This window comes from Cylas formicarius, unplaced genomic scaffold (genome assembly GCF_029955315.1).
Source record: "Cylas formicarius isolate icCylForm1 unplaced genomic scaffold, icCylForm1.1 PGA_scaffold_10__41_contigs__length_53128322, whole genome shotgun sequence".
Taxonomy (NCBI): Eukaryota; Metazoa; Arthropoda; class Insecta; order Coleoptera; family Brentidae; genus Cylas; species Cylas formicarius.
Genome location: NW_026844214.1, coordinates 39,857,415 through 39,884,925, shown reverse-complemented (window position 1 = coordinate 39,884,925; position 27,511 = coordinate 39,857,415). Strand labels below are relative to the sequence as shown.

At 33.6% G+C, this 27,511-nt stretch overlaps 1 protein-coding gene across 3 annotated transcripts in view; it reads left to right on the top strand.

The window, feature by feature from the left end:
• LOC132698681 (protein C-ets-1) overlaps positions 1 to 27,511 on the top strand; it is a 185,857-nt gene that overhangs the window by 153,041 nt on the left and 5,305 nt on the right. For all 3 annotated transcript variants that reach the window (XM_060664876.1, XM_060664889.1, XM_060664881.1), the window contains 2 exons: positions 24,657 to 24,899; positions 26,388 to 26,675. In XM_060664876.1, the coding sequence (XP_060520859.1) occupies positions 24,657 to 24,899; positions 26,388 to 26,675 (531 nt within the window). The remainder of the gene's footprint in view (positions 1 to 24,656; positions 24,900 to 26,387; positions 26,676 to 27,511) is intronic.

Here is a 27,511-nt window from a genome sequence, read left to right as displayed (position 1 = left end):
ACGTTTAGTGACAGTCCGAACTCTTCACTCGATGTATTAACTTTGTCTACTGCAATCTGTAATTCGTTTAGGTTGGTAGCTATCAGGATCGTATCATCCGTTAATTTTTAGTCCTTTCGTTTCATCGTCCAATGCTCGTTTCATTATTTCCTCTGAGTAAAGGTTAAATAACATCGGTGATAGCACGCACCCCTGCCTAACGCCTCGACGGATTTCTATTTCTTCGGTGTTATTCTCTTCTATTTTTACCTCTGCTTTTTGATTAAAATAAAGATTCGTAATAATTTTTATATCTCTGGTGTCTAAGTTCTTCTCTTTCAGAAGCTGGCTAAGTTGTTCGTGTCGGACCCTATCGAAGGCTTTGTTGTAATCAATGAAACATATATAAAGATCCTGATTCATATCCATACATCGTTGGGCGAGAACGTTCAAGGCAAATATTGCTTCTCTTGTGCTTAAGCCACCTCGGAAACCGAATTGAGTCTCGCTGATATCTTGTTCTAATGTTTTGTATATCCTGTGATGTATCACTTTCAGAAATATTTTTAGCGTATTAGACTGATTGTTCGAAAGTTTGTGCATTGCCTTGCATTATGTTTTTTTGGGATAGTGACGAACGCTGATAGCAACCATTCCCTGGGTATAATACCTGTTTTGTATATGGTGTTGAACAGATCTGTTAGACTGTGTATGTTTTCCTCTTCTATCAATTTGAGAATTTCAGAGGGTAACTCATCAGGCCCTGCAGCTTTTCCATCCTTTGTGATTTTTATAGCATGGATGACCTCTTGTTTAGTTATTTCCGGTTTTCTTGTTTTAGCTTTGCGAGACAGTTAAAAACCAAATTCAAAAATAAATGTTTGAGTAAAAACCGGATCATTTTGCCATCATTTTTCATTTAAGCAGTCAACAATTCGTATAAATAAGTAAAAATAAAAAAAAGTATTCAATTGTTTTTCAAATAAATATAGAGTATTCCACTTAAAACAATTGCACTTTTCATATTTTTTGTGGCTAGCGGTGCGGCTAGAACAAATGCCCTTGGTAAACTAAACATTTTATTGGAACTATGCTTTGAACAAAAAATAAAGACAACAATCATTTTTTGGAAAACCACCGAAGATATGTCTAAGGAAATATTACACACAAGCAATCAGAAAGGGTGTGCAGCAAAATATTTTTGAACAAATTTTCAGAACAATCCACCGTTTAATAAATGTCTAATTTACATTTACTTTATACTTTGTATAATTTCCTTTACCACTTTTATACCTATTCTATTTAATACAATTTTGCTGTGCAGCTGTTTTATTTGTAGTCTTATCAGTTTATATCCAATTCACTTATTTTGTTTAATGCTGTTTCCAGTTATATATGGTTTTTATCTTTCATACCTGTTTCTGTGACTGGTTCCCTACTTATCCGTGTTCTAAGAACGTGCTTCTTACTATTCATCCCGTCAAATTGTTTCAAATAAAAATTTCGTACCGGTTTTGCATATTTCTTCATAATAAATGCACAAGGTGTAAAAAGTAACGAAAACGCAACCTTCATAACGGTACTTTAGGGTCGTTTTGATGTTATTTATTACGTGATGCGAAGAGGCTGTTTCACATTCGTAGTCTATCATTAAGATTCGAGATTAAGATGAGATAGGCGAAGGAACAAAAATGGAAAAAACCGAACTGAATAACCGAGCAGATGGTAAAGAAACGTATGCGCCGTTCGCTGCCCATAAAACTTGATCCTTCTACTTAGTTGCCGTATCCATTAGATCGCTACTGTATTATATCCGCGATTTGATTAAGCTTATTGGTTTTTTTAATACTTTAATACTTTTTTCTTTATTGGGTGGTGATTTTACTGGCTTTTAATTTTTCGCTTATAACTTTAAGTATTTTTCTTTTATATTGAACTAAATTCATCGCATAATATTATGTGATAATACAGTAGTTAAAACCTGAATATTCTTGTGATGTTACTGGTTGTCCTGCTTGCTTGCGTATCAAAAAGAAAATACATAAATAAAATAATTACATCATCTCCGAAATTGGACATACTATCGGGCAAACGTTCGAATGGTTAATTGTATTTAATTATTAATTTCAAATTTAATTAACATGTCTATCCGGTTGTAGCTTATTAATACCTCTTCCACATTACGATTTCCTGACCTTCTTTGTGACAGGAAACGCGACAGGCAACACGTGACTCGGTTGTAATCGCCATGAAAGAAGAAGCGACTCACTCGCGTGTTTCTATTAGAGGCGTAGAGCCCCCCCCCCCCCCCTATTGGGGCTCCAAACTTTGTCAAATTTATGCGGTGAGGCGCAAAACTAAAGAAAGATGTGGCTAGTTGATATTCTTTGTATTTCTTTGATCAATAGTTATTCAGCATGCCTCTATTCGATAGAATTCCGAAAATCCCACTTTTTTTCAGTTAATTTTATTTATTTTTGTTTTATTTCATGGGTAGTAAAGAAATCTAAAAAACACTAGACTTAGTGAAACGGAATAACAAAACATTTATTATATTTATGAAAAATAGAAGACATACATAAAAATAAAAACAAATTTAGAATAGCATAGGTATAGTTCTAAAAAGGTAACTCAGTGTGGAAAACCTAACAACGTCAGGCAACGGGCTGAATTATTCAAAAATCAAGGAATTTAATCACTTAACATCGATTTTTTTCATTATCAGTTCCTTATATTTCTTATGCTTTTATTCAACCCTGTTGAAAGGAAGAGAAAAGTAAATTTATTATAGTGTTTCAAATTGTCCGTCAAAATCATATAGTAACGAGTGTCTAACTTGGGCATGACTACTCACACTTTTTCAGCGTTTTTAAATTTTAGGAAAAGTATATGATAGCGGACATATTTTTGTATTGTATGTATTATTAGTATATAAAATAAAGTCCCAAAATTTTCTCTTAGTTCATTATTTCACCAAAACTGTCAGCTAGATCAAAAATTATATTTTTATTTTCTGGTAGAGACTTGTTTTTTTATTTAGAACTAGAAACCTTAGAAACAGTCTCCTAATAATTTGTCTTATTAAGTTATATATTAGAAAGTCGAAGATTAAATTTACTTCTATATTTTTGTGCCTATGTTGTGTTGTAGTTTAAAGTATATTACCAAAATATGTTTTTGGAGTTTTCAAATTCCGTATGCGACGGATATTTTGTTTTCGATATTTGCTTAGTTACCAATTAATTCGCCATTTACATTATAAATATGTTGCAATATAAAATTTTTCTAATTGGCGAACTAGGCAGGTTCTTTTGAGTTTGTAAAGAATTTTAATAATTGCGTTTTTTGTTATAAATAAAATTTCTAACCCGGCAGATTTATGATATGTGTTATGGAGTGAGTACTGTTTCTGAGCTTTTACTTCGTATTTTTTCGTTTACTTGTTTTTTGGTTTTGTTACTTATCTGTTCTTTATAAACAGCCGTGTAATAAGCCAAGCAAAGCCAAAGCAAAGCTGGATAATCCAATTGGGTTACACCTAGATATACGTTAAAAAGCTATAGACAATGCACGAAGAAAATATTGGTGAAAAAATAACTACTCGGTATTAAGGTTCATCTTGGATTATCTCTGAATATTGTCGCACATGTTAATGAAACGTTCATCGATCTGTTTATTCTTAGATTCGTTTGAAACTGAAAATCCAACCGTCGTAATTATAGCAAAGCGTATATAGAGGATTTAATCCCGTATCGCCCTCTTTATTTAGTCAATTAATTATTTATTTGTGTTTTATTCAGGCGTGCATGATGTTATCGGTGCTTGTTTCCTGTTTTAAACCGGAAATCGAGTTTTCAGTGTTTAATTGTGTGTATATGTGTATAGAAATGTTCCGCAATTTTTAGATATTCATAGAATTTATCCGATTGTTCCGATGTTTATGGTTAAAATATTTTTATGCTCTTGGACTTGCATGCACGATATATTTCGAAGATTAATTCAGGCATAGAATATTAAGAGTTATCGCTTACCCTCAATTATTTTTAACAATATAACTACTATGGAATTACTATTATTAATTTGTATCTAATTGCTCTGTTTTATTGGCTATTTTCTGCAATTACTTTTTTTTTCTTGTTACTGCAGTTTTGCAAAAAAAAAAGATCCGCACCATCAATAATTGCCACAAACGTTGCTGTATTTAATTTTAGTTTTATTTAATATACCATCAATATTATATATTTTTTGTTTAGTTCTTGTGTACAATGAAATTCAAAGTCAAATCCATTCCTATGTTCTCTTATCTTAAATCCTCCTCACTATAACTGTTCTAACTAGCTTTAAATAATTCGATATTATCTGTAAAATAAATAGATACAAATAAATATTTTTTGCTTTTGCACTAAGAGAAACAAATATAAAATAACACTATATCTTCTTTTACCTTTGCCTTTGCCTTGTCCACACATTTTTTAAAACTTTTAAAGGGTTTTTAATGGTTTAAGGCCTAAATGTATTGTAAATCGTTTAAATTGCGTTGACCAATGATTAAGAGATATCGGTACAAGTACTGTTTTGGAACCTTTTGTTGTCATGTAATTCCTAATTCGTTATGTCTCTCCGATTGCGCTTTGACGCGAGACTGTTAATTTTGGAAAAACCGGGCCGCCTAATATCGCGCCGGAAACATGATATAAAGTATCATGTGGTTGTTTTAATTAACGCTATCGCGAAAACATGTAAATGTTGATTATTTCACCGAGAACACTGTGGGAGAATTGCTTTTATTTTTATGAATCTCTAAATCGGCATCTATTAAATTGCTTATTTTTAATTGTTTATTAATTTAAATTACATTCACATTTCTTTAAGTTCCGTCTAAGCACATTAAGCAATCAATATCAGTAAGTATTCTTCCTAGCATATGCTGTTATGTACGTCTTACGTACTAGATGAGTGTATTTACTCAATTTGATATACATGAAGTTGTTGGTTCAGGAACTTTGCAGTGTAAATTCAAACCTTCGGAAAGTTTTCATCATATGCAGATAAATTTTATTAATGAAATTTAGCTTCTACTTTTAAGAAAGTAAAGAAAGGCATGCTTGGGCCGGATCAAGTGACTTTCGTTATCTAGCAAAAGTTTAGGTTATTTTTTTATTAGTCAAAGGTGCTTTCATTCTTCTTAATTTTACAAAGACATCAGTATGGTTTTCCTGCATGGTGGTTTTTATTTTTAATTTTAGACATGTTAGTTTTGTATTTATTTTGCTCCTGGGGGTTTTTCAGAGCATCTTTTCTCTTTCTGTGAAATGTGATCATCGCCATAAAGGAAAATAATTACAAATTTTGCATTTTTTTTTGTAACACTTTGAGAAAAAACAAGTAGTGCCTAGAGGCTTATAGCTACTACTACGCGTCTTAGTTTGACTCATTTTTCAATATTTAGGCATTTTGAATGAAATATTATTAATATAAATGAATTGATTGACGAAGTAAAAATTGATTTGGAGAAAATATCTAATAATTAGATTTTTTTGTAATTGTTATTCCTAAATACTTTTTAACCCTTGGTATGTCGGTGTGGTTTTGGTTTTATATTATGAGCGTCGCAAACGCTCCTCCGAGATTCTCATCGTGCTCATCAACTGCTGAAATTGCATCTTTATTGTCCATATTTAGTTCCCACGTTGTTAATTCAAAGGAGTTCGGCCGTCTTAATTTTTTTAGACGGATGAAACAAAAGGCCCATTGAACATTTTGGGTGCCTCGCTGCGCCGAGCGTTAGACACACAGGGGGTCTTTGAGATGTTTTTTGTGTCGCGTTAGTTTACCCATTTTGAGAGATAAAACGCGTAATTAAATCTGAAAAATTTTAATACTATAGATGTCAAACACAGCAGTATACGGGCACTTCATAGATTATTTTCTCACCCATCCGCTCTATACAGGGTGTGCCATTAATAAACGTCAACTGAGTGACAAATTTGCGGCAGCTTTACGCTTTTTAGAACAAGGAAATATATATGCTAACTTTTTGACACTACAAATTTTGTAAAAGTTTAATATTGCGCAAGTTTGTTATGCATTTTATAAAATAAAAACTTCTTTCCCTAAAAAATGAAAACAATAGAAATAAGATTGGGCAAATTATTGTCACTATAGAGTTAGTGGAACATTCGCGATAAAATGTTTGTCATATTTGAATGTTTCAATATTGCGACTATGCGGAATCTATTTTTATACACGTCTATTATTTCGGAATTGCTGTTGTTATTCGTTAATTTCGAGTATGCATGCGTCAGAATCGCCATTTGACTTAATTTTCCTGTATTTAATAAATTTTGTTATTGTACACATGTCATATTGTTTCACTCGAATTCTAGCAAAATTTGTGGACTATAATATGAACTCTGACATTTTAATGAAATTTAAATAACCATTCTTTGTCGACGATTCTCGTTTTAGAGTTTGTATCCAATGAGATTTGGTTAAAAATTTACATTACATATTTCACTTTTGAAATGTGATTGTCAATGAGATTTGGTTAATTCACATTACATTCTATACTTTTGAAATGTGATTTTAATACAATAATTCAGGCATGGAAATCTTTTTTAAAAAAGAAATAATTTTCGTTTAGAGTCACATTTTTTTGGTAAAAAATAATATTGCTGTTTTTTTTCATTGACCTTCATCTACTACTTTAAGCTCAACGTCATTTGTACCCATATCTAGTTTATATAGTGTTACAAACGGCTTATGGTATTTGAAACTACCCGCAAACATTTTAACATTTGAATTGGGAAAGTTAAAATAGTCCAAACTGAAGTTTTAATTTTAAAATGGAATATTATTAAAGTTTAAAAGGAAAGTTTGAAATTCCACTCTCTTCGTTTTATGCTAATCTATATTTTTCCATTAAAGTGTAGAGTATTGTCAAAAAAATCGTCTTTTCTCTGTTTGAATTCCAACCCGCATCCAGTTAAAAATTTTAGGTGTTTTTTAACTTCCAGTCATACATAACCTAATATCAATTACTGGTTTTGGGTCTATAATTTATATGAACACAAAATGGCCATAAATAATTTGGTTTTTATTTTCCTTAAATGAATCGTGTACGCATTAAATACTCATTGAAATTAAAATGTTGAAGCAAACTGAAGTATTTTATGCCTAATATAAATACTAAAGAAGTTGCGTCGCATCATTTAGAAGCGTACTTTCGGTACCAACGAAAACATCCGACTTTCGACGACATTATCCGAATGCGAGGGGGGTGGCGATATCTATACGTACCGACTTATATTATACCTTTATGCGCGGATTCTTGCGTTTTAATTTGGGTAAGGTTAGTAGAATCATGTGTGACGGTGTCAGGTTGCTCTCGTTTCCGGTACCGGAAGCTGCCACAATAAGGTCTTCTTGCAGGCACAGCGAGCCGCTCGCTCTTCCATTCTCTTTCTTTTCGTTTTTCGGCGGTTCGTTCATTCATCGATTGCGCATTCGCTCGATTGTTCTTTTGTACGCTCCCCGTTAATGGAAGCGATGCTGCGCTGGAAATTGAGCTCGTTGATGGACGACGATGAGGAATCGACAATAAATATGCAATCGCATTTCTTTACAGACGGAATCAATGCGGTGGACTAAAGATTTCCAGGTCTATTTTTTAAATTGTTTACTGCTATCTGCGATTGGTCGCGATTGCCGGGATTATTCGGTCCGTCTTCTCGGTGAATGGTAACTTTCATTCATAAACTAAAGGTAAAAGCGCGGATGCCAAAGCAGCTTACAAGCTTAAGTCACAAAATGGAAAGTTTTCTGTACTAAATCTTTCACATATGGAAGAAAACCCCAAAATGCGGAGGGGATTCGACCCATAAATGGTCGAAATCTCTCACTTGCTAGCATTCACTAACAAATTCTTCACAAATGGACTGGGGGATACAGTGGTTACACCTTATCGTGTTAAATTAACACCTTGAAACCAAAGTCTAGTAAAGAGTGGCTTTAACTTTCCGATATATGCATTTCAATATTTATTCTTCAGTTTTGGCAACAGTCTTTTTGTTGCTTCTCATGAGAATAGTGAATGTTTGATATCCAACTCAATGTGTTTTTCTGTTTTTATTTTTGACGCCAATTTTATTATTTTACATACAGCCACAAAAAGTGGAAAATTAAATTTATTGGAAGCCATGGAGATTAAAAAATGAGTGTATTGCTTAACGGTCAATTAAATTTAAATACCTCTCCTTTATTGAACTTAAATTCTCACAACAACATTAATTAAGGTTTTATGGTAATTTTTCGGTATATATAGTAGCAGGTAGTTTGTAAATATCACATTTGATAAAGACAGGGTTTTGTCGAAACAATTGTCATGTAAAAATATATAATTTTGTAAAAATCTGACTTTTAGTTTAGTTCTTATTTATTTTGATAAATGGATTTTCATCTAGTAAAAGCCACCTCAGTTCAATTATATCAAATCGTGTTAAACCAAACTATGTCTTGGTAACAATGAAGCAAACATTCTGATACGCACATGCAAGATATAAGCTAATTATATGTACATCGAAAAGAATAACAACAGCAAAACAACTACACAATACACTTCAATCCATTTTGACCACAGATTTGCTAAGAGAGCTTCTTTTTAACGTGAATTGCGAATTTTCTTACTTATTAGTATTAACTGTTCTTTTATACACGATTTGAAACTTCACCATACACAAAAATCGTTTGATTGCTTGCATGGCCTATTTGCCAATGTACTTATTTCAACAAAAAATGTTACATTTATGAATTTAAAATTACCTACTGAATAATTGATACACACGTATCTAGAAAACGTTCACACGGAATGAAATTTACAAACTATACCTTTGTTGCGTTAAAATATACCGTGAAAAACAAGAAAAAATTTATTTATTTTAAAAAGATATAAGGAACCATAAGTGCAAAAAATTTAAATTTCTCGCCTTATTTTTTACGAAAAGAATACACACTTTTGCTATGCTATTAATTAGCTGTCGCCTTAGAGCGATCATAAATACAACATTAAATTTCATTTCAATTCAATTTCAACATTCATTCAATGCTGCGCGCTGTTTAACAATTACGATCAACTTTCTTGGTTTATTGGCGTTAAATGGTGTGTTGTGTTTTTGAGTTTTTTCCACTGAAAGCTCAAAATAACTACGCACAATTTTCAACAAAAAAAATATATAAAAACACAAAATTATATAAAATATTTAAAATAAAATTAATGTACGTCTTTGTGAAAAAATTAAAAATAATAAATTAACATTATATAATAATACTCTACTTTATGTGCTTATTAGTTTTTTGAATTTTTAGTTCTGCTTAAAAGAAAACAATAAGTACTGTGGATATGGGCTCAAATTGGGTCCAGTCGCGGAACCTTGGGTTCTCCTGCGATGCAAAGTGCATTTTGAAGACGTTAGGCGAATAATTTAAAGTTGCATGGAATTGTAATACTGCGTGAGGCATGCGAATAATTTTCGGATGTTTTAATAAAGACAATTCAAATGTTATTGGGTGTTGTAAAGTACTCTTTAAGCCTTGACTGTAAATTTCAACTTTTATAACTATGCGCTTCCAAATATCCTCTACAAGCGAGTAGCCTTAATATATAGATGGCAGCACCGCGCATCGCTTGCTATCTCTTTAGTTCTTGCTCATTCAACCGTCATAGACGAGCCTCGACTACGGGGTCTCGGACACCATAGTCGTCCGGGGTGGGGGGTCTCTAGCTTGTAAACTGGCGCGGTCCTTCAGTAAGCCGACGAGCGTGCTCGCAGTCATCGAAGGCCACCGTAAGGTTGTGGACCGGTAGTGACGTAATCGGTTGCGAAGTGCGACGACACGACGACGGCGACTTTGCGACAGAGCACTATGGTGCTACAGGTGCTCGACCAAGTTAGTCAGGGTGAGGAATCGTTTTACGGGGACTGTCCGGCGAACAGTGTTGTCGCGGAATACACTAACCTGGACGTCAACACTACTGGACAAACAACCTGCACCGTAATACCACAAGGTACTTTTCTTTATGCTGATTTGTGAGGTATTATGAAAGTGATCATTTTAATTTTCAAAATAAAATCGTTTTGTGGTCAACTTATTGGACTACGTAACTTACATTTTTTCAAAATATGTTCACTGGTATATCCCATCGACTCGGAAAATGATGTACCTTTGCAATGTATATGCCGTTGATCCCAGTTTTGCCAACTTTTATGTGCGAAACATCAACAGTTGTATGATTCTCTTTATACCTATTTCTGACCGCGCGATAATTAATTTGTCATTCTTCTTCCTGGTCGATCCTTCTTCGCAGTCTCGCACTTCCTGTTTCGTCTGTGGCATCTGTGATCCTTCAACTACTTATACTTTCAGTATCTTTTTATTCTTCTATGTATTTAATACTTATAAGAATAAGTTTATGTGCTTGTTTTTTGCATTTTTGTAAACGTAAGTCTGGTTGAGAGGCGGTGTTAGTGTTGATAAAAAATATTTCACTATCCTAATTCATCATAATAATTCATAGTCGGTCCTCAGGGTTTGAGGATGTAATATTATGTCACATTATTTATTTATTTATTATATATTTATACCTACCTGTGTTTAATATTCTTTGGTTTGATATTCTATTTAGTTTAAGTTTAGTAGTACTCATTCTTATTTCGTGTGTTGAATCGTGTGCGAATTGTGCAAAATATGTGCGAGTCTATTAGGTGCTCCCTCCGAAATGTAAGAAACACTACTCTATTGAGACTAAGGAAGTTATAAACAATGTTTATTTGACTCTCATTGAACGTGGTGCCAGCAAGCAAGTATCTTTAGAAGAAACTGCCACATTGACGAAAATTCCAACATCAACTGTATGGAATATTTCAGCAAGGAAAGTGTAGATGAGAGTGATGAATATATAATACGGCGTAAAATTTACCAGTTATACGAGGAACAAAGCGTGCCTATATTAAATATCTTAATTAGGAGGCTTGAAAAAGATGAAACCGGTGTGTTAAATGTGTTAACTCCAATGTCCTCAAACTTATAGAAACCGAAGTTTTTAACATCCCTCCACAAAGTTGGGCAAATTCTGTTAAACATATAGAAAAAGCAGAACAATCGTATATCCAAATTGCAAATAATATAGAACAAATAATAATTAGAACAGGCGATCATAGCGATAGTGATACTGATATATTATGTGAATAATTTTAAGTAATTTAAGTAGGTAATAAAAATAATTTGCAATTTTATTTTAAATTTAAACATAAATACATACATAAATAAATAAATATTGTTGAGTATCTTTCCTAACAAAACCCCAAGTAATTAAATTCTAAACATATTTCATTCTTACAGCTTCCCCGGGTCTTTCCTTACTTCGTATTAGTTAGTCACTTTCTGATATCTATGAACATACTTTACATGCCAATCTGTTGTACTTAGTGTCTGTCGCCTAATTGACAAGACAAACAAAAAATCGTGGTTTAGTAGTTTTGGTGGTTTCTATGCTTTATGTAAAAAACTGTAAATTGTTACCGCCATAATAACACGCCGCCATTATTATTGTAATAACGGCGTCCAGAATAACACAACGTAATGTTTTGCTAAGCAGTCATCTTTGTAATAATATATATGACTCTAATCTTAATTATAAATGGTTTTGACCACTGTGTAGTCAATATTTTTGAACAAAGGTGGCGTCTTGTGCAGTCTGTGTGTGCGTATCAGTAGGAATAATACTAAGGTCACTACTACTACTAATAAATTCAAAAACGAACAACCACAAAAATATTATAGAGTTATCACGTCAGTAGCTGTCAACGGCTGAACACAATCGTGTCCTGTTCCTGTTACCGTCTTCTATTTTTGAGTAATTTTTCAGTTCTGAGTCGAATTCGTTATGTTTTTTGTACTTTTTCAATTTTACGTGAATATTACGCTGAACTGTTTTTACATACAAGAAAGAAATTGTAAAGAGAAGAGAAAACGCTGAAAATTATTTTCGAGGTTCTGAAATGTTCCTGATATGATCAGTATGTGGTATATGCTGAAAGAGAATACTGTTTTAAAGCTGAGACGATTTTGAACCTTTTTTTTCAGTTGCTTTTTGATGTATCTCTGAAATTAAAGTTGTTATGGGTTTGAGGGGGGAGGGGGCGGCGCTACTTTTTGTTTTAGAACTGTTTCAGACATTTTAATAAATTTAGAGTTGTGAAAAGGGCTAAAATTGTATCGCGTGTGTTACCTGGTTAAGAATCAAAAGAAAACGAAAATTGAATTTTGGGAAGCATTTTCACTTTACTGGATTGAGCCCCTAATTTAGCAAATACAACTTTAATTTATTATTTGGGATGACCTATTTGAAACTGGAATTAAATTTTGTTTATTGTATCTTTATTACTTTTATTACAAAACCTGCGAACCGCAAAAAATTATTCATATTTATAGTTTTTCAAATATATAATATTATCATTTTTTTATTGAAAATTAATTAATTAATTAAGAACTAAACAATTTTTATTGACTATTTTTTTAATTATTTAAGTATATGTCTAAGTAAGTAAACTAGTAATATTAGAGGGCTGACGACATAATTGCCAATGTCCATTTGAGAAACTTTTAAACTTCAGCATTTTGTATTCGTCAAATTTTTATTTCCTCAAATGTACCTCGTTGTCTTTATTCGAACCCCCGATATAACTTTATCCACTGGTTATCCTCCAGACCGCTTTTATTTATACCCACGACTCGCGAATCGCTAGCTACAGTATAATGGCGCAATCTTGGAACCGCCTATTTTTGCGCAACTTCAAAATTTTATAAGTCTTTATTATAAATAACTCGACATCGCTACACACACGAACCGTTCCTATATAGGCTGACTCGCCCCAGCCTTTTTTTATAAACGCCCGTGACTCGTTTTCTATCGTATGTGTAATCTGCGTTTCGGTTGGTCGATTTTGCAATAATTGTTTATTTCGCTTGAATAAAAGTTATATATTTGATAATAGTTTTTAATAAGTATCGTCTTTAATAACGATGAATTGCTTCTCATGGCTGCAATAATCTCCGCCTCAGCGCAACAGAAAACAAAAGCATTTTTTTTATGTGTCATTTGCAGGAATTCCCCATTACGTTTCTCTAATACAATTGTTTTTTTTTTTATTATTAATGCTATTATTCCGGGATTTTTAAGAATTGAATATTGTTGTCATGCCACCAGCAATCAAAAAATCTAAGGATTTTTTACAAATTTGTAAGAATGCCGAAAAATAATAAGTGAGTCAATTAAATTCCAATTTACTTATTTAATAATTAATTTCGCAATTTGAACTCTTTTTTTTTATAAACTTGTATCCCTACGCATAAGACTCCCTTCTGGAACTAATCTGCTGGATACCTTCTTGAAAAAGGTACGAAAAAATACAGAAAAAATTCGTCGACATCTCTAACAAAAATAATAAATAATATAATAATAATTTTAATTATGTACAAAAATGCACACAAACACAAAACACAAAATTAATGAAAATTCAACAAAATTAATTTGCGATACATATATATTAAAGTATTTAATAAGAATATAAACGAATCAAAATACGAAAATTGTTGAAGTGGCATTTTTTGCGTTACATTTTTTTTGGATAATGACTTTCACTACCACTGGACTCTGAATCCAATTGGCGCTAAATTAGTCGCTCATCACTTGAAATAACACTGTCGATTTTCTAAGAAATCAGACGTACGGTATTTATATGATTTACGAAAAAAACACTCTGGAGAAAAACTTTACTTTTTCGTCTTAAAGAAGCCCTGATTTTTATATAAACCAAAACTCCAATCACACCAAAACACCGATCACCAACTCAATGATTTTAGTGGCCCTTTTTATTGAAATAAATGCTGTTTTGAACTGCGTTGCGCTATTGTGTTTGCTATCTGTATTTGGAAACCTAGTAATTGGCGTTAAAAGTTAAAACTTCTCGCTTATTTTGAACGATAAAATCGCAGTATTTGAAAAAGATAAAGGATCGAGTTCGCGGAATAAGACCAATAAAAATGTTTTTGTATGTTTTTCCAGCTGAGATGCAAAAGATAAACCTGCACCTTGTGTAGGAACATTGATAAGTATTTTGAATTTATATGACTATTCGAAGCGGCGCCTGCGGCATCCAGTTGATGGTTGAGGTAGGTAATATAATGATGTAGGTATCTTGATGTCACCAAAGTAAACACTGTTTACTTAGTCCTTCGTGGCCTTTGTTTACCAAAATAGATTTAATTAGAATAATTGCCCTTTTTCTAGGAAGGGGTAACTTCGACTTACTGAGAATATATTGAATCGATAGTTCGTCCTCTAATCTGCCAACCGCAGTGGCTCACCCTGTATAAGTAATAAAGAAGTTAGACATAGTGGAGGGCCTTTAAGGTGGTAACCGCTCGTAGGTGGAGGAATTAGCAAGAGCGTTCGACTGTATCTCATGCAATCTTCTTAAACGAAATCTATTTCGCGATATGCAACTGGAATCACTATTTATTAGACATCAGGAAACAGTTTGTAAGAAATTACTGGCGTGGTCTCCCCGGAGTTTTATATTTTCGTGACAAAAAACTTTCTATTGTGCCGAATCTAGTCCAAGTTGAAGACACTTTATAAAAAAAAAAGTAATGACACTACTTTATAACTAGTAGTTTTGGTTAGTTTTTATTTTTTTAATTTTTCATCATTCATCAACTTACAAATATAAGTGGACGTAAAAAGAACCAAATCAGACTTATTAAGTGGCGTTGGGGGTAGTGTTCGTTTAAAAAGGTCGGAATCCCTCGCTCAGAAATAAAATATTAACAGTTTCGAGATCGTGAGAGAGGCAACACATATGTCGCTTAAAGCCGTTTGGGCCCGAAAAGCAGCTGACTTCTGAGGATGGCGTGTATATTACTGTATCTACCTTCTGCCGTCTCAACCACCTGTTGCCAAGAGGGCTCGTGCCCGGGATTCTAACACTGGCAAATGCATTTGAATCTAATTATGTAAAAGATTTGTCTCCGCCCATAAAGGAATGGGTTATTCATGCAGCAACTCGACAACGTAATTTGTATAGGATGATTTCGTGGTTAGGAATGAGATGTAAACCTTATTGTGGGTGAGCATTCGTTTGTATATTGTGCAGTTTCTGTTTATTCCTGATGGTAGTTTAATTTAGAATCCGACATACGTGTGAAAAGAAATTTTTAAAATCGGACCATAAAATATAAACACTTCAAAACGGACGTTTCAACCAGCCCATAAGAAAAATTACTTTAACCACAATTTTTATAACCGTAATAACGAAAACAGAGAAAGATCAATATGGCTTCAAGGTAAAGGTAGAGACGATATAGACCGATCTGTGCAATGACCAAAGAAAATATTGGCAACTCATTCAACACACAATAGAAGAAATAACGGATAGTAAGCTTCTAATATTTTGTTCAACGTTTTCATGCTTAGAATATAATAAAAAATCGCGTTTCCGGTTTGTCTCAAAAAATGTACAATTTTAGTGGGGACGCTCTGTATGTTTAACCACTAATCGATTACAACCTCTTTTTTATGAAAGTTTATTTTGAATTATTTTTGGTGAAGTTAAAAATAAGGGAGTTTTTTCTACTTCCTTCCGTAAAATACCTGATTTTACACCGTTCTAGCGTGCGGGAAGCGTCACTTTACCACATGAGTTTTTTGTTCCATGGATCCGAGCCACTTTGGACATCTCCTGGACATTACCGCACGGGTTTGGGAGCAATCGGATGTTTTCGAAAATTTTACAGCACGGCTTGAATTTTGACGTTTGTCAATTGTGGTGGTCACGTCAGTAAATATATTCGTGTTGTTTGGCAAAAATATACCCAAAAACTAACGGTCGTAGGAAAAGTATAGTATGCAACACGTTTGGTAAACTTTTCAAATCACTCGTGACTCAAATTTTCGTTAAGTTTGTCAAAATTTTCTAACGTTAATATAGTTAAAAGCAGGTTGGACAATTTTTACCTTAATGAAAGTAAAATTATTGATAGGGCCCACTGGTTTTTCTTTTTTAACTTTTATTATTATTCTGATATTCTATATAACTGCCGCCGATCAGATTCCAATCACGGAACTGGAACAAATGAAAATTTATCTTCCACTAAAAATGGTAAATTTTTCCTTTGACTGGATGACTATTTACGGTTATTTACTTAGCTGTATATATAAATATGGCCGAACAGGTCCGTACTTTGCTTAGAATTTAATTATTTGGGGTTTTGTTAAGAAAGATACTAAACAATATTTATTTATTTATGTATGTATTTATGTTTAAATCTAAAATAAAATTACAAATTATTTTTATTACCTACTTAAATTACTTAAAATTATTCATATAATATATCAGTATCACTATCGCTATCATCGCCTGTTGTAATTATTATTGGTTCTATATTATTTGCAATTTGGATATACGATTGTTCTGCTTTTTCTATATGTTTAACAGAATTTGCCCAACTTTGTGGAGGGATGTTAAAAACTTCGGTTTCTATAAATTTGAGGACATTGGAGTTAACACGGGGACAAACATTGTTACGACGAATGGCAGGTTTCAGTTGACGCCAAACATGTTCAATCTGATTAAATATACAGTGGTAAGGTGGAAGCCTTAAAACTGTATGCCCTAGGTTTTTTTGCATAATTATCACAAACGTATTCATTTTGTAGGTTCAAGCTTTGTAAAACCTCAATTAATTGCTTTTTGGTATAATCTTCGTGAAAGTAAATGTCGTTATTACACATGTAGTTTTGGATTGTTGCTTTTGGGTCACATGAGGAAGGGATTTTAGTCAACTGTCTACTGTGATAACTTGCATTGTCCATTACAATTACGTTATTAGGAGGAATGTTTGGAACTAGTCTGTTTTTAAACCAACTTTCAAATAAATCAGCGGTGGTGTCTTCATGGTAATCCAGAGAAAAACCTTTAATATTTTTCGCAGACAGATAAAGTCCATTTGGAATCTAACCATCTTTAGAGTCAGCATGCAAAATAGTTATTCTTTTACCTCTTTTTGATGGCGCGTTTGATTTACACTTATCAGTTGAGTTGAGTTTTTCAAGCCTCCTAATTAAGATATCTAATGTGGCACGCCTTGTTCTTCGTATAACTGGTAAATTTTACGCAGTATTATATCTTGATCACTTTCATCTGTACTCGAGAAAATGTCAGCATCGCTTCTTTCTCGCTTTTTTTCCTCGCTGAAATGGGATTATTCAAAATTTTCCATACAGTTGATGTTGGAACTTTCGTCAATGTGGCCGTTTCTTCTAAAAATGCTTGCTTACTGGCACCACGTTCAATGAGAATCAAATAAACATTGTTTATAACTTCCTTAGTCTCAATAGAATAGTGTTTTCTACATTTGGACTGGAGCGTCTCCTGAGATACACTAGACTCGCACATATTTTGCATAATTCGCACACGATTCAACAACACACGAATTAAGAATGATTACTAATAAACTTAAGCTAAGTAGTATACCAAACCAAAGCATATTAAACACAGGTGTAAAATTATTTTCTATTACGGATCACAATTTTACTTGAATTTAAATTCCGAAACTTTAGGTAATAATCTTGTTGCATTGTATGTTAATGACCACCTACCATTCAAAAGCAATTGGTCACTTTCTTATTTCCATGAACCGACCATACCAACGTATCATATCCTCTTAAAGGATTTGATCACTCGGTATCGCATCTAGATGTTAGGAAGATTTATTATCTATTTTCTTCTTACGTCCATATGGTTTTGTTGCATGTAAACTCGGAATGGCTTTGAAGCAAAAATAGTTTTTTTATAATACACGCCCATTCAATATTCGCAATGTAATTTCAAACGAAATTAGTAAACGCATTAGGTATACCTATTCGCACGGGCAAAAAGTTGATTAGGGGCAGCCTTTACGTAAGCGCTTTTTTTTTCTTCCTTCAAAAGCTCCCGAAGGAAAAACCTCTGCGAAGCCCATTGTAATGAGCCTTTGAAAATGCGTAAACGGTCGCGCATTAGTCGAGCTTTTGCAATATAAAACGGCCCGACAAAGTGATACTACTTTTATATCGAACCAGCTCGAGCAAGTGCAAGTTTTCAGTTAAAAATACAAACTGGTGTGTATACCAGAGACAGGTGCATTCGTTCACAACCACCTGCCGCATGCACTTCGGTGAGAGAACCTTATAAGAACGCGGCTTTCTTGGCTTTCTTTCGAAGCTGTTTGGTTGGTGAATTTGAACGAAATACCTATACGGGGTGTTGTTTTATTAACGCCAGATCGCAACCCACTTCTGCGAAACGGCTTTATACACGATGTTTCCGAAATGCTAATATAATAGAAAAGTTCAAGAAAAAAAAAGAGTTTTTCTGCGAAAACAAAAAAAGCTTTAGTTACGGTTTGGGAGCGTTTAAAAATTTTTCGAAGATTTAAAACACTGAAGGTATTTTAACGTTTGCCAGTTCTAATGGTCATGTCACCCAGTGAGTGAAAACTTTAATAGTCGTAGCGACACATTTATACACCTCTTCAAACACGCGTGTTTTTTAAGCACTCACCCTGGTTTTCCCGAACCATACTTGTGGCTAAAGTGTTTTTATACAACTTTTTGCATAGTATGATTAATACTTTTTAAAATTTAAAACTGCTATGCTTCTTATTATACAGTGAGGAAATTAAGACCGTCGCTCTCCCCCCATTAACTTTTAAACCATTCGGTATATTGCGATGAAATTTGGGATGGTATTATATGGGATAATTCTCGACGGCTTGACGTAGTTATTATATATTATTATTATTATTATAGTTATAGTTATACTTATATATTATTTTTATAGTTTTTTTCCGGAATAGTGGGCCACATGACACTTTATTTTGAAGGCTTTTTTATGCTCAATTTACACATCGATTTTGAACACATTCCATTAATTCATTTTGTAAAAGCGAGATTATTATTATTACTATTTATTCTTTTTGTTATTTTTTAAATTATTTACCGCCAAAAACTGTATTACCTAAAAAGCCGAATCAAACCCTATGAACTATGCCAAGCCGTCTTTGACTTATGAAAATGTAATCGCGGTATACCAAACAGTTCAAAAGTTAGAGAGAACTTTATATCCTCACTGCATAGGTCTATTATCTATTTTCTATTATTTAATCTGTTTGAACAAAATGCATGAAATTCTTCTAAATACGTGTAAAAATTATTTAAAAAAACAGGAAAATAAACAACAAAAATTGCTATCATCGCTTAACCTGGAATCACTTCAGTTTTATACCATAATTCATATTTGTCTTTTCAAATAATTTTGTCCATTTTTCCAAAAAATCTTCTTCCATATAGTAAGTGGAAATATTAAATTAAAATATTTTTTGGGACAACTTGGAAAGAAAAGGCATGCTTTGGTAAAAACTGATTGTAATAATAGGTGAAGATATTTAGCAAATTAATACATTTTTAATTCATTTAGTTCCACCCAGTGAAGGGTATTAAATGTTTGCATAATATTGAGGCGGTTAAAAAAATACATAACATAGTAAATATTCATTAGTTTACTATGAAATTAACCCAAATTAGTTTACTTTTAACCTAAATGGTCCATTTTCTTATAAATTTACAAAAATTGATGAATTATTTGTCTTGCTGTCATCATTTATTATTGTCCCACATTCTGCAACAGAATATATACGTAATAACGGGGTCCGGGGTTAGGCATTGTAAATAAAAATAAATATTTTTTTGTTCAATAATTTTTAATATATGCATTGTTGACTTCAAACGCTACCAAGTGAACCTAACCTAACAAATAGGAAATACCTTATTTCTTTACTGCAAAAGATCTGCGCGTCTTGCGACGTCCAGCTCCTAAATAAAACACAAGCAATCATTTTCTAACACCTTTATCTATTTAAAAACATCAAGTGTGTGCGACGTATCCATTGGTGACGTACACTTCCGCCCTGTAAACGACTGACTCGTAACAGATCCGAACTTTAACACCCTCTCAGTTAAAATTTACAAATATTACTTTCCTGTTATCTCAACGGGAACGTTACAAAGTTCTGCGCGTATTATTTTTTGTTATATATTTCGTGGTATACATATAGATAATATATAATTAATTTTCAAAAGAGCGCATCCGCTCGCAGAATTATTTTCGACTTGGTTAAACAAACTGTGCTGCTGCTACTTGCTACAGTTTATAGATTTATAGTATTAATTTTAGAATGGGATTAAGTCGTCGAGGTTTAGTATGAACTAGGCCTTTTCGGAGTGAAGTTATTTTATTTTATATATATCGCTTATAGTTGCGGTTAGGGAGACGATTATTGATTACCTACATTTCCATTATGTATAGAGCTGTAGGTATGTACATGATTTGATTTTATTCTGCTTGAAATGGACGGTTGTTTGTTTGATTATTCTGGATGTCAACGAATGCAAAATATTTTGCATTCTGATCCAGAAATCCAACAACGTAAACATATATAGGATGTCCGATTTAAAATTTAAACCCGGACCCATTTCGAGTGAAACCCGAAGCGACACAAAATTGAAACATATCTGAAAACTCTCCTCTTTTATGCCATCAATTAGTACCAAATTTCGTTTAGTATAGTGTGGTTGGATAAATGACACTTTAGTGACAAATTTGTTTTGAGCGAGTGAAGCGAGTGTTTAATAAACCTAACATGTTTGCTTGCTATAATTTTTCTATGATATTATTTTTTGAGTACATTTTCGCAAAACAGCACGAACGCATTCACTGAGCGTCATGTGACATGACGAACAGAACTGATCGTCAAACTAAATTAAAATCTATCTAAATATCTGATCGCTCCCAAACCAGTGTCTAAAGTTTCGGAAACGTCCGAAGCATCTAACGACAGTGGTTAAGGAAAATGACGTCTTAAAGTGACACTCTGCTCACTGTTGATCAAATGCGTACTTCATTATTTTAGACTGGAGAATAGAAAACTTGTTTGACGTCTTAAAGTGACAATTTGCGCACTCTTGATCAAGTGCATAATTCATTATTTTCGATTGGAGAATTGCATTAGGAATACTCTCTTGTAGACTCTTTTTAAAAACCTAAGTCACAAGTAGACATGAATTTGTCATTTTATTGACTTTGGTAGAAATTATAATTTTCTTCCAACTTCCTTAGGGCGTATTTTTCGTATTTGCTGTATTTCCAGTTTTCTAAATTTGTTTCTAATTTTAATTCTTTATGTAATGATATCCAACGATGTGATCCAGTAGTTGGTTATACGTAGTCAAATTTAAATTTCAAATAAGCCTATAGATTTGGCGTTTTAACACACAGCTCCATACACATATCTACAAGGCCTTAAAAATGAAAAATAAACTTGACGCGTCACACTATATAAAAGTTGTTTTTCGTCGGACGTAGCTTTAGATAGAGTAAAAATATCAAAGTCACTGTTATAAGCGTATCTACCTAATTGTCACTCATTTAATAATCGATAATTATTCCTCCCTTTCCTTGTCATAGGAATTCGCCCAAACCCCACGTCCGACTTAGAAATGGATTTAGTATCATTATGCAGACAAAAGTCAATGCAAAACGCTATAGGGAAAATGATACGGGTGGGGAATTCGAAAAATGAGGGTGACCTTGTTTTTCGCATCTCCTCTCGAAAGATAATGCGGCGCCGCGAAAGAGGTGATCGTTTGCGATTGGTCCCCTTCCGGTCCGCCCCTCCACGTGTATTTGAGAGGCTGCGACCGCCTACCGAACAAATGAACCTATGCCCGCGTCCAATTGCGATGTGCCGGCGATCGGGCAAAAGTCGACGCGCACTTGCCAGTAAATAGAATTCGATGAATCACCGCCTGGATTTGGCATTGAATTTGATTTATCGCGTTTAGCTGATTGCCACCGTGTCGTTCTTTCATACGCCATTGTTATAACTGTTTAATATTTAATTATGACCAACGCATAATGACTTTATGTGTATAAAATACGTACGGTTCACGCAACACAAATTCTTCTCAATCCAGTGAATGCGAAATCTCCACAAAACTTGGAATATAAATAATTTAAAGACTGTATGTCTCCGTTACATAGGGTAAACGAGGCTACTTTTGGATTGAGTATCGTCCCATAAAGAATTTTTTACTCCCTACTCTCAAACACTCAATTATGTACGGATCAAGCGTGTCGATATTATCACTTTAAGACGTCAGGGCTGGAACTCTATAATTCGTTTTATGTGAAGAAGGAGAGAATATTTCGGTGATGGAGCATTTTTAAACTCTGTAAACGCTTTCGGCTACGTACGGTGATTTGTTTTCACAATTATTGGAGAGGTTGCAGTCAAAATAATTTTTTAAATTTAAAAGTGTCTACATATGCTATTATATAATATTTTTGTGTTATGTAAAACGTTAAATTAGTTCCGGTTCTGCACTATTGTAGTTTAATTTTCTGTGTTAATATTTTTTCTTATAAATAGTTTCCATGTGATATGTTTTTGTGCTACAACGTACTACGAGTTCAGATTATTCTATTCTAAGTCTAAAATATCTATTAACAATTTCTGACCGCAAAACCGCAGATACATAAATAATTCTGCCAACTTTTTCAGGAGTATAACATAGTTTGCGCATCCCCCATTATGCATCTAAATCGAGTTTTAAAAACACCAATGCATCTTTTCACAGTACTTCGGGTTTGTCACATGACCCAGGATTGTAATGCATATCCTGAATCCTCTAACAACCAATATATTCCTTTGACGTCGAATGAAGCAAACGAATATAATTAAAATATATCTCGACATCCATAAGTTGGCATAAAAATAAAGTAAGTGCTGAAGATCATATTCATTCACAAAAATTGATTGATATATCACATATTATGCATAGTGAAGAGCAGAAAATGAAAATATGTAGAGCTTATCTGCAGCATATTGAGTTTCCAATCACCAAAGCACGCCAATGCGTCAGTTAGTAATCCGTGACGTCCACTTGTTATGTGCATGTGTCATTTCCATGTGGTGTGATGATTGCTATATGAATCCTATATATACAGCCAATAATTCCTGGGAATCCACCTTTTCCCATAAAAGCTGTTTTAATTTGAGCATTTCCTTGTTCAGTTTGGGGAAAACAGATCCAATGATTAGACAGTTGTTGAACTATACTCTTTTATACATCGACTGAGAGTCTGTTGACTGGCTGCACGCAAGTACTCCTCGCCAACATTCCTTTGGTAGGACCCAATTGAGAACTAGCTTCTCATTTAGCCAAAACAACTCAAGAACTCCGCTCTTGCAGATTAAATGGATCACTTCTATCTCTCATCACCTTTTTTGTAATTTTTAGATTTGAGATTCGTCGTCGATTCTCCTCTTTGTGTAAATGTCTCAAAACAGCATACTTCTGTAATTTAAGATGGGGATTATGAACACAAATTTTTAAAATGTTCATGTCCTAAAAGGTCTCAGGATAGAATACGAACATAACAAACATAACCTACCTGTAATGCTCTGCTCTATATTTTATGCTGATTTAAATTAAATTAAATGTGCAAAAATGAACTAACAAACGTTAGTCGACCAAAATAAAAAACGATTTTTGGTTAGGTTGGCGTTTTTTCATCATAGCTTCTACGTTTTTATCTGGTGGAGTATAATTATCCGTGCCGAACCGACGAAACGAATCCTGGCGAACGATAGCCGAGAAGTCTAGAGAAATGTTTACGGAGTAACGTCGGTATGTAACCACGGTTTCCCTTCGCGTCCGCATCTCTTTCGCTTAGGAATATGATACTACCGATCATCGCGAGCCACTTTAGGTACTTTAGTCACCGGTTTTCGGTGTTTTGACATTTCTCTGTTCTGACGGCCGCGTGGTTAATCTATTCGTAGTGTTTGGCAAAAATGTACCTTAATGGTCGGTCATAGGAAAAGTACTTACTTATTTTTAAATTCACTGCAGTTTTCTTGGTATCTAAAGCTTAACAAAAGAAGCCTATCAAATTTTGGCAGGTACGTCGGAGGATATCAAAATTTAGGTGCTGGCATACCGGCGATGGTAAATGTTACGATGGTGGTTAAATTAGAAAAAAAATTTAGAGCGTGCTGAAAATAAATTTATGTTAGTTTGGCAAATGTTAGACGAGTTATAGAAATATTCACACGAACATGAACCTGCATTTATTTTTGTTTTCTTTGAGCATCCATTTTTTTGCAATTATGATTGAAAACCAGGATCGTATTTAAAAAAATAAATAGATGATGGTAGCGTGCAAGCAAATTTAATGCCGCCAACTTATCGAGGAGGAAAAGAACTATGGCAATTTGAAGTTAATTTTAAGATATTTCTCAAAACTCAAAATACAAAAAAATATATTTTTACACTAACTTTATGTAGAGAGAACAGGAGCGTTTTTTCTCTTTTACCCGATACTTTGATCATGGCGGTTCAGCACAATTTCGTATTTGTTGTATATTTACGATTTATTATATTATAAGTATATAGATGGCGTGGCAAATTTGAGGTTGTAAACGAGGTTATAATCAGATTTTTGTAATTGATTTTTCAGGTACAGGAAGGTACAGCGAAGCATATAGCGATGCGTACGGCAGTAGTCCGTACGCGGACGGTTCCCCATTTCAAACGGTACCGAGCGGCGGCAGCAGCGGTTCCGATCAATGGGGTCACACCCACGAGATAACGTTGTCGCACCACCCGCACCCGGGCCAGGATACGAAACCGATGATCCAGAACGGGATGATTACGGGTTATCCTAACAATCCTTCGAGTACGGGTGGACCTTGTTTTACGGGTAAGTGCAGCATGACCGAGGATGGGGACCGCCTTTACAGTATGGTCACTGAGGTGTACAACAAATAGGAATTTTTTGATTAATTGCCTTTATATTAATTGTGTAGGTTCTTTACTAATTCACAATTTCCTAAATCCCTGAAATACTGTGATTATCATATGTGTGCAGATGACACTCGGATTTATTATTCTTTTGATTCATATAAAATAGACCTTAGTACTGACTAAAATAATCGTGACATTGGAGCCAAAAAAATGTCTTCTCAAGATTAATCCGAGTAAATCGAGACAACATTTCTCTAAAAATGCTATGAAAAAATTGATTTTTAGCTCATAAATTAAGATTTAAGGAACACATTGGATGAAAATTAAAGATGGCGTATTCTGCGCTGAAAATGCGGTACTCGCATAGGCACTATCTAAATCAGAAGCTCTAAATCTTGTGTCTGAGGTTGATCTTCGCATTCGTCGAAGAAGGCATACATCTCGGTTTATTGCATCCTTTGCAAGATTCTTAAAATTATTTATTGGTCCCAGTTACATAAAGGTAGACTAAAAGATATTTTTACTATCCCTAAACATCGATTGAGACGATTTTTTTCTTACTGTGTTGCCTCGTATTTAAAATTTAGTATTATCGATTTTACACGATCCTGCAATACATTTAAACGTACCTGAAGGCACATTTATCTCACTGTTATCATAACATTAATAATTCAATGGAGTTGTAAATGTATATATTTTATACTGTACTTTTCTCTTATTCGAATCCTTTTTTATCTTTTTCGTCTCTCTCTTCTGCATATTAACCCCTGGCTTATAACAGTTATTGTTTCATTATTTACACTCATTTATGTATTATATTTTTATTTGTATTGTTAGTATTAATTGTGAACGTATTTTCTAATATTTTTTGGGCTACAACAGCACTTGCATAGATTTAGTAACCCATTGTTTTCATTTATTTACAGTTACTTTTTTTGTCTGCATTGTGTTAATAATTGTTTTATTATTATTATTATTATTATTTTTGATTAAATAAAAATCAATTTATAAGTAAAGTTTATATATACTAGATCAAAACCAGCCAAGTAAATACTTTAGAATGTAAAATTCTTACATTTACAGGCTGTCGATTCATTCTGTTTTGGTTTCGAGAACTGGTTGTGATTTTTCAAAATTGAAGTTTTTCTATTTTCTTTATCCTCGATTTTAATTTCAATTTATCTTTGGAGAAGAATTGTGTTTTGCTATATGGTGGGACGCTTAAGAAAAGGACTTGATTTAATTAATCATTTCTACTGAAAATGGGTAGGCACTTTTGAATAGTTATCCCAATGTTAGTTATAATTTAAGTTAAGAAATCGAGTCCCTGATTATTCTTGCATACCTCATCAGAATAAAGGGAATTTAAGTGATTCGTTCATGTAGTTTATTTCTTGAAAATAAATATTAGACAAGTTATAACTTTTCCCTTCTCTACTTTTAGGTACTGGTAGGTACAACGATGGTTACGGAGACATTTACACTTCTCCGTATGATAATTCGCCTTTCCAAACTGTTCCGAGCGGAGGCGGCAGCGCTCCTGACCAATGGGGTCACAACCACGACTTGTCATTAGCCCACGGTCATCCCCACACCCATCCGGCGTTCCTTTCTGCTGGTTTGGCCAGAGACCAACTGACCGCACTCAGCCAGGACACCAAACCGATGTTACAGAATGGCATGATAAGCGGCTACCCGAATAATCAAAATGCGGGAGGTCCCTGTTTTACCGGTAAGTTTCACGTGGTTTTCTCGGTATATTTATAACTTTACCATTCGTGGCTAATAGAGGTAAGAAACAGTGAAAAGTGAACGTTATTTATCGAACTGTGAGACAATTTTATTTTGAGTTAGACGGACAGCCATCAGGCATTATTTATAATTATTTCTAAAGTTATATATAAGTGGTTGTCACATATATTGACTAGTTTTATTGGCGACAATCGTCATTATGGGATGACTTATCAGAGAATCTATAAAAAATATTCAAAAACCTGGATTCTTTTACACTTTGAAAATATTATATTGTTATTTATACAGGATGTTTGTGTATTCGTGGAAAAGTAACAACTTTATTATTGTAAATAAAAGATTTTTTGCCATATTTTGAATTTTACGTGAAAAATTATATTTTATTGTACGATTTGTGTTCAAAAAGTAAGGCGACTTTTGTAATTGGGCAAGCCATGTACATTTGATCTTCGACAAAGCACTTGAAATATTGACAACGGCATATGGTGAATCTACTTTGAGCAAAAAAAATGTTCATAAGTAATACAAGCTGTTCGAGGATGGCCGAGAAGACGCCTCGCTCTGAACGCCCCAGCACTTCAATAACGAATGAAAACATTGAAGAAGTGAAATATCACTGTTAGAGAAATCGGCGTCTTTATTGGCTCGTGCCATGAATTTTCTCAGCAGTTTTGGGCATAAAACATGTAGCAGCAAAATTTGCTCCGAAGCTGCTTACTTTTGAACAACAGGATCATCGAAGGAGCATCGCACAATAGCTGTTAAAAGATATCAATGTTGATCCTGATATACTCAAAACGGTCATAACTGGTGACG